Source organism: Gekko japonicus, unplaced genomic scaffold (genome assembly GCF_001447785.1).
Source record: "Gekko japonicus isolate JY-2015 unplaced genomic scaffold, Gekko_japonicus_V1.1 scaffold276, whole genome shotgun sequence".
In the NCBI taxonomy this organism is placed as follows: domain Eukaryota; kingdom Metazoa; phylum Chordata; class Lepidosauria; order Squamata; family Gekkonidae; genus Gekko; species Gekko japonicus.
The window spans coordinates 900,044-909,088 of record NW_015171510.1 but is presented as its reverse complement, the minus strand read 5'-3'; the positions used below and the strand labels follow the sequence as shown (position 1 = coordinate 909,088).

The 9,045-nt window shown below is 43.5% G+C and overlaps 1 protein-coding gene across 2 annotated transcripts in view; it reads left to right on the top strand.

The window, feature by feature from the left end:
- The first annotated feature begins 302 nt into the window (after positions 1–302).
- The window catches only part of TMCC2 (transmembrane and coiled-coil domain family 2), a 101,214-nt gene continuing 92,471 nt past the window's right edge, over positions 303–9,045 (top strand). Inside the window, exon 1 of one of the 2 annotated variants that reach the window (XM_015419353.1) lies at positions 303–767. In XM_015419353.1, the coding sequence (XP_015274839.1) occupies positions 312–767 (456 nt within the window). In that variant the 5' untranslated portion in view covers positions 303–311. Of the gene's footprint in view, positions 810–9,045 lie in introns of both variants that reach the window. The other variant, XM_015419351.1, reaches the window with a different exon arrangement.

Genomic DNA, 9,045 nt, shown 5'->3' with positions numbered 1-9,045 from the left:
AGTGGTGCTGATGAATGGTAGGTAATTCTTCTGCAGAAAGGGCATCACTTTCAGTAAGAGCTGTCAGCTCCCTTTGGTTTGTGGTCTTTAAATGGAACATACTGTGCCCCAGATTGTAGTCTGTGAATAGGTCCATGATTCTAAGGAGCTACTACACCAGCTGGCAGCAACAAAATTTGGCAACAGTATTATGACATTATTATGAGCTACTTTCCCCATCTGTGTTATTTAAGATAAACCATATGCAGTCCAGGCTACAGCAGCTGTTTCCCATATTTTTGTCTGTTTCCTCCACACAGAAGATACAACAGATGTCTGAGGGATCTATGTTTGGCCATGGCCTCAAGCATCTTTTCCATAGCCGCAGACGGTCCCGAGAACGGGAGCACCAGAACTCCCAGGAGTCATCTCAACAGCAGCACCATGGCATGTCTGATCATGACTCCCCTGACGAAAAAGAACGCTCTCCTGAGATGCACCGAGTCTCCTATGCCATGTCTCTCCATGATCTCCCAGCCCGACCCACTGCCTTCAACAGGGTATTACAGCAGATCCGCTCCCGTCCTTCTATCAAGAGGGGGACCAGTTTGCACAGTGGCAGTCGCCGAGCCAAGAGTAGCTCCCTGGAACCCCAGAAAGGCAGCCCTCATCTTGTCCGCAAGGCTCCCCAGGACAGCAGCCTCACAGCAATACTTCATCAACACCAAGGGCGGCCAAGATCTTCATCTACCACAGACACTGCTCTCCTTATGGCTGAGGGAGGGACTGTTTACCTCCTCGCAGAAGAGTTAGAATGCCTCACTGATAAGGTAAGACTGAAGAGGGGCTCAGTCAAAGACTGGAAATATGAGGCTTCCTGCACCAGGGAAACCAATTTGCATTAGACAATTCTATATCATTATTATCCTTGTCTTTGATAAGGAGATCCAGCCCTGGAATCCAGAAGGTGCCATCATCAGTTTTTATGTAGAGATGCAAGGATAACTAGGACAGATTGCATGGCTGAATCTGTATTGATTGATTGATTTTATTATAATTAGTGTCTCTGAGAAGCACCTTCTTGCTGAAGACAGAAGCAGCTTCCTCTCAGGTGGATTTCCTATTAGGAGGTCATGTGGAGTTGCCAACCTACAGGTAGGGCTTGGAGATCTCCCAGAATTACAACTGATCTCCAGACTACAGAGATCATTTTCCTTGAGGAAATGGCTGCTTTGGAGGGTGGTCTCTATGGCATTATACCCTACTGAGGTCCAAACCCCACCCTCCAAATCTGCAGGAATTTTCCAACCTGGAGTTGGCAACCCTCATCATGCCTCAAACAGCCATCAAAAGTTCTGAAAAGTGATCTTCCTAAATAATGACTGAGAACTGTCTTCAAATGTCTGCATGAGACCCAGTTTGGTGTAGTGGTTAAGTGCGCGGACTCTTATCTGGGAGAACCAGGTTTGATTCCCCACTCCTCCACTTAACTGGGAAAGGCCTGATGGAAAAACTGCAGCTGCCAGGCTTCTGACTGGAAGATATTGGCCTTCACATATACAGGCTGTTTTGAAGTAGCTACATTGGCTGCCTATTGGTTTCCAGGTCAAATTCAAGGTGTTTTTGACCTTTAAAGCCTTAAATGGTCTGGGGCTGAGGGACTGCCTCTCTCTTTACAACCCCCCTTGGCAGCTGTGATCATCATCTCGTGGCATCCTGGTGGTGTCGGGCCTTTGGGTTGCACGTTTGGTGTCAACCAGGGTGAGGGCTTTTTCTCTCATAGCCCTGTCCTGGTGGAATGTCCTCTCAGATGAGACCTGGGCCCTGCAGGATCTCCCTAGGTTCCACAGGACCTGTAAGGCTGAGTTTTTCCGTCAGGCCTTTCCCAGTTAAGTATATCTAGGAGGATTACTACTACTACTACAATGACTACGACTACTATTATTATTAGAATTAGAATTAGAATTACAGAGTTGCAAGGGGCCATACAGGCCATCTAGTCCAACCCCCTTTCAATGCAGGATCAACCTAGAGCATCCCTGACAGGTGTTTGTCCAGCCGCTGCTTAAAGACTGCCAGGGAGGGGGAGCTCACCACCTCCCCAGGCACCTGATTCCACAGTTGAACAACTCTTATTGCAAAAAAGTTTTTCCTAAGATCCAGCAGGTACCTTCCTGCCCTTAATTTAAACCCATTATTGCGAGTCCTTATCCTCTGCTGCCAACAGGAACAGCTCCCTGCCCTCCTCAAAGTGACAGCCCTTCAGGTACTTAAAGAGAGCAATCATGTCCCCCCTCAGCCTCCTCTTCTTCAGACTAAACATTCCCAAGTCCCTCAGCCTTTCCTCACAGGGCTTGGTCTCCAGGCCACCGATCATCCTTGTCGCTGTTCTCTGCAGGTGATCCATTCTGTCCACATCTTTTTTGAAGTGAGGCCTCCAGAACTGCACACTCCAGGTGCAGCATGACCAGTGCAGTGTACAGCAGGACTATGACATCTTGTGAATTGGATGTTATGCTTCTGTTGATACACCTCAAGATCACATTAGCTTTTTTTGTCACTGCATCACACTGGCTGCTCATATTTCACTTAAATTATTGTTATTAATTTCATTTCTCTACTAGTCATAGCCAAAGCTCTCTGGGTAGTTTACAACAAGTATGAAACTGTAAAATTCAATAAATAAAAATATTAATAATTAAAAATTAATTTAAGATAACATGAAAACATTAAAAGACAATAGAAACAGTAGAAAACAGTTAACAGAGGCACCTGGGTTAATGCTGGACCCACTGCTATCAGTTGTAAAATGTTTGCATTTTATACTGTTTGAGAAGATAGCTTCCATCTTCTTCTATTTCTAGTTGTATTCCAAGATAGTTGTTGATGTTTCCTAATTGTTTCACTTCTACTTCTTGAGTCAGATGTTGAACTATTTTATCACAGTCCTTATCTTAATAGCATACAATCAGGTCATCCACATAAGTCTCTTTGTTGTCTCCATGTCTTGAGTATAGGCAACATTCTGCCTTGCCTTGCTCAAATCCTGCCTTGGTTAGCATTTAATGAAGTTCCTCATTCCAACATCTTGCAGCTTGTTTCAGCCCACAGATGCTCTTTTTAAGTTTACACACGAGTTGCTTGTCTTTGGAGTGTTCAAATCCTGGTGGCTGTTCCCTGTAAACATCTTCCTTTATTTATCTGCGTAGAAAGGCAGTCTTTATGTCCAGATGCTCCACATGCATCTTCCTTGCTGCTGCTATGCACAGGAGCATTCTTATTGAAGTATGTTTCACCACTGGTGCAAAGATTTAGTCATAGTCTTCTCCACACTTCTGAGAGTATCCTTTAGCAACCAATCTGGCTTTGTATCTTTGTGTTTTGCCTTCTCCATCATGCTTGGTTTTGAAGATCCACTGGCATACTACAGCCCTCTTCCCTGGAAGCAGTTCTGTAAGTGTCTATGTTTGGTTCTTGATCAGAGATTCAGTCTCTTCTCCATTTCTCTGCTTCTTTTGCAGGCATTCTTGCTATGTCTCTTTAATTAAGTAGGTCACAATGTATCTTGAGTAGTCATCAATAAATGTTAGCACATATTTATTCCCACTAGGGGTCTGAGTTTTCATTGGTCCACAAATATCAGCTCTAAGGGTCACTGTGTTTGGCTTGTGCCACGTTCTCACACAGCACACACACCTTTCTTCAGCCGCACCAGCAGGACATCTGCTCATTTGCATGCCTTTAGATAAATTCTGGCTTTCAAGTTAACTAATTACATAATTGTCCCTGTATCCCAATCTCATGTGCCATAGCCTGGTGCAATCTTTGTATTAGCATTGCTTTGCAAGGTTTGCTTTCTGCATATAAGCATCAAGAGTGTCCAAATCCTGATTCACAATTCCAGTTGTAATTAATTCTCTTCCCTGTCTGATAAAACATCTGTTTCCAAAAGATGCTGTCATTCCTTGCTTTGCCAGTGCTCTTACAGAGATAAAATTATTTGGTAGCTTCAGGACATAAAGACAGTTTGTAATGAGGACCTCTCAAATTTCTCCATTTGGGAGCTTGCATTTTTTTGTCCCAGAGCCAATGCCTTCAGCCATTACAGGGCATCCATCTGAAACAATTTCTCTTGCTTTTGCTTATCCAACGTTTTAAAAAAAATGCTTTATAAGCACACATGTGTTGTGTGCAGCCACTGTCTATGTACCATATATCATTTCTTGTGGCTCTTGGTGATAATATAAAACATTTCTTTATGGGCTGCTACTTAACTTTAATCAGAGCCTTTTTGCTGCTGTTCCCCCCTCCTCCTTTGAGAAAGGCTTCTCTCTGGTTAACTTTACAATAAATCCTCCTAATGTGGCCTCACTTTCCACAGAGGTGAGAGGTTTTCTTGCCTTTGTTATTTATATTGAAAGCCATTTGGCTAGTCTCTGCTTTTCTTAATTCCCATCTATCACATTCCTCCTCAGATTGATTGATAAGACTTTGGAGCAACAAATCATTCTTACTCAAGTTGAAACACTGTGTTTTCATATGATTCTGGCAGGTTGATTAAAATTAACACAAGCATAGCTGCATCTGGAATTTCTTTCCCTGCAGCTCTCAATTGCTCCGCTAATTCCAATAACCTTGTCAAGATGCTGCCAGAGGTTCCCACTTTCCTGCATTCTTATGCCAAACAAGCATTTCTGAATACAGGATGTAAGGAGGATTTTACATACGATCTTTCCCATCCAGCCCAAACAGCCTTAGCTGTTGGCATCTTAATGACTCTTAATACCCATCTGTTAAACCAGTGATAATAGCACCTCTTGCCTGGTTGTTCTTAGCATTCCATGCGGTCTGTTGCTCTGCACACTGGGCTGGGTGGTGAGTCTAGATAACAGTCTAGAGGCCTTTTTCAAGGTGGTGGGTCTTCATTCTTTCTCTCAAAATTGGATGGTTGCCCTCCATGAGCCTATATATCAAGTGACCATGCTGTGCACCACAGGAGGTCACCAACTTTGTTCCTTTATTCTTGCCACCTCATGCCAAAGAGCCTCTGGTGTTCTCTCTACCTTTAAAATCAGAGACGTGCTTAATCTTGGCCCATAACCCCAGTTGACAAATTAACACAGCAACAATGTGCAACCTGATTAAAGAGTACATAAAAGTTCATTTAGGAACTAACATACTTGATAGAAAAGAGGAGAGACAGAAATAGATTCCTAACTACATCTCTAGCTGAGAGAGAGGGTAAGACTAAGTATGGAACTTTTGAGAAGAAGCAGGAAACTGTCCTAAGAGTAGTAATCTGGAAACAGACAAGGAATGACACTTAAAAGACAGAAGGTGCTTTCTTCACTATCCTGTCTAGTGGTCTTCTTGCTGCTCCCTTCAGGGTTTTCTTCTGATATCATCCAGTTCACTATGTGATTCCCAACTGGTTGGGATGGCCCATTTGCCTGTCATTGGAAAGCATTGCCATTACTCCCAGCTGACTTTGTTTGCCTAATGAGGACAATGCATCATGAAGTCTGATTGGTCTTGGAACTGAGAGGCAGTTTGGTGTAGTGGTTAAGTGCACAGACTCTAATCTGGGAGAACCGGGTTTGATTCCCCACTCCTCCACTTGCAGCTGCTGGATGACCTTGGGTAAGCCATAGTTCTGCCAGAGCTGTTCTTGAAAGAGCAGTTCTTGAAAGAACAGTTCTCTCAGAGCTCTCTCCGCCCCACTCCTCCACTTGCAGCTGTTGGATGACCTTGGGCAAGCCATAGTTCTGTCAGAGCTGTCCTTGAAAGAGCAGTTCTCAAGAGAGCTCTCTCAGCCCCACCTACTTCACAGGGTGTCTGTTTTGTGGAGGGGAAGGGAAAGGAGTTTGTAAGCCTTTCTGAATGAAGGGTGGGGTCTAAATCCAATCTTCTCCTCCTCCCGCCATCCCATAGTGAACTTTATGGAAAAAAGGAGACTTTCACCATGCATCTCTCAGATGCCCTAAATAATGTTGCATCAAATTATATCATGTTTTTCCAATGTAAATTTCAGTGGATAAGAAATTACATGCACATTTCCAAGAGAGCATCAGAATATTCTGAATCTGATATTCCCTTAAGGAGGTTTAGAAAAGGAAATTAGAAGTGTCTACACATTTCATTTTATCTCTGTCTCCAAGAATTGCATTACTGGAGAGAGCAGCATATGATCCTTACTGAGACGTGTTCGCTCAGACAAGATCTGGTTGATGCTCAGGTTTCATAGCTGAGGTCCTGCCACAGAATCAGTGAGGACTTTCAAAGAAATAAACCTGGAAGGACCTACTCATAAAGTCAAGCTATCCAGAGTGCATTTGCAAAGACTGAGGGAGATAGAATAGCAATTACCCCCAACATAATGCTTGGTAAGCAGCCAGTCTTTACTGAGCACACTTTTTTTTGGTGCCTGGAGGATGCCTGGGCACGTTTCTGGGTGAAATGAAGGTGGTGGATGTGCCTGTGAATATGCTAAAGGAAGGGATTCAGAGGAGTTTATGAGGAGTTTTGCAAATCCTGAGTAAGGGGTTTCACAGCTGCTTATGACTATACTGCTACAAGAAAATAAATTGCCTGGTTCCCTGAGGGTCAGCAAGATCATGCCTCTGTACTGAAGTCTTGGCATTTCTTTGCATGTTGCCCTGTGAGAAAGATTTTTTTTAAATTCAATAACTCCAGCAACAAGGGAAATGAAGGTCAAGGACACACCTGCTTCTCTTAGAAGAACTTGGATATTGCTTGCTAGACCATTCAAGCATTTCACCTGCAGCAGGAGAAGTGCATTCCTGGATGTCGAACCCTCAATGGAGAGCAGTGTTCCCTCTAAGATGAGTTAGTGTGAGCTAGCTTACAGTTCTTTAGCCTCCAGCTCACACATTTTTGTCTTAGCTCAGGAAGGATGTCTCCAGAGCAAACTAATTTATGCAGTAGCCAAATTGCTCAATCACAACTTTAATGTCAGTAGCTCACAAAGTAGAGTTTTTGCTCACAAAACTCCACAGCTTAGAGGGAGCATTGCTGAAGAGGTACTAGGACTAATGCTGGTCAAGTGTCCCCACCTTTGAAATCAGTATGCTAAAGGTTCACTTTCCTAAACAATTGTAAAATAACATGTATTATAGCCCAAGTATCCTTAGACACTGAAGAGGCTCAGTGCTGTTGAAGATGTTAACAATGTCCTGGGCACAAGGGCCCTTGGAAAATGTATTTTCCCATGGGCCCTGCATTTTAGTGCTTGGGATGCTGCTTCAACAATTCTCAGACATATTAGAAGTCTGATACCATCCCTTTCCTCTGGCTTCCACTGCTGCTTTAGGTAAAGTTTCAGTGTGAAAGGCAAGCTGTGGCTGGCTCTGGAGTTGGCACTGAGCCCCCTTAGGAACTGGGCTTCAGGGTCTTAAGGGGACTTGGGCTTGGCTTGTACTGGGCCTGGGATATCTGGAGAGCTTATTTCCTAACTCACCCCACCCCCATTCTGAAATCTGCTGCCATCACTTGGTAGGACCAAGGTCTAGATTTCTGTCATTCAGCCAGCTAGGCAAATGGCTGGAGTTAGAACCACTGGGGAAGTTAAAGTGATTTGCTGTGCAGTATTGGCCATGTCACTTTTCTGCACCTCTGTTGTTTCTCCAAGTTTTGTCTTTGAAGGGCTGCAGCATTCTAAGGCTGTGATTCCATTTCAGACCCTCTAGATAGGTTTGTGCATTAGCTTTAATTGCATTGCTTACAGTGCACTGCTTGTCATCTCTTTTGTACTATGTCTCCATATTTAATGGACAATTTTTTTACCTGTGTCTACATGTGTTGGGTTGTGCTGGAGTAACTGGCTGTTTTGGATAGATGGGCAAGGTATGCTTAACTGTCGGAAATGTAAATGTGATGTACCTGCACATGAAAAAAGAGGCACGACTGCAGGCATACATGTATGCAATCAAATAAGAGGTAGATGTCTGGTAGATGCCAAGGGAGCTGTCTTTTTGCAAACAGGCAAATAAGAAGGAGCCTTGGAGACAGCATTGGATTACACAAGCCATTGAAGCTTAATTATGACTTGTTCAGAAGGATAGTCTGCATAATGATGGTGGGCTGAATCTTTCAGCCTGCCCAAGTTGTTAGATCACTGGAACACAGTTCATGCCACATCAAATTCTGTCATTGGCCAGTAAGCTGTGTAGCTTCCATGCAGCAAGCAGTCATCTTCTCTATTTAGCAACTGTATTCTGCCTTCAGAATTGCATCAGTATTTCATTGTGACAACTGTCATAGCTTCATATGTAATGACGGGCTAATATGAATGTGGGTTTGGAACATCAGGCTATTATTTCTAGACAGTGGCTTGTGAGAGTACTGTACAAAGCATAAACAGTGGTTGGAGCATGCTCTGATTGATGAACAAGTTTTTCTCTCTGCATTTCCCTATTTGAATCAGTCTGCTTTTTTAACAGAACCCGAAGAAGCAGTTTATTGAGCCCTGATTTGCCCTGTCTGTGGTTTTACTGTTGAACTCTGGATCCCGTGTTCCCTTGCCTTGAAGACAGATTTCCCCAAATAATATCCCAGAGGCATCTTGATTCCTTTTCTCCTGCTTCTGGCTGCCAAGCAACATATCCGTCTCAGTGTCAGAAATAGAACTTAGAAGTCTTGATTCTCAATTCTCTCTTGCTTTATATCTCAGGAAACCAGCAGCTGTTTTAAAACTGGAGAGCTTCAGGTCCCTGCCAAAAACGAATCTAAGCTTGGAAAGGCATCAGGGGCACTAGCTTGCTTATTTGACAGGGATAAGCAAGAGCTGAAGTTTTCGCTGATTCTTTTCACGATCATCATCATCATCACAGCAGCTAGACATTCCACTTGGGATTAGAGCCTGGTTATGTAGTGGAGTGTGCCAGCACTGTTTTCTCAGTAGTTTTTCTTAGGAGTGAAACTGAGTAAACCAGAAGATGCTTGTGCTCTGGTCCACTTAATGTGATCAAGCCATTAATTTGTATGGAACAAAAGGGAAAAGCTGTAATTCAGAAATAGGATAATAGTTAAAAAATGTTCTGGGAGGTT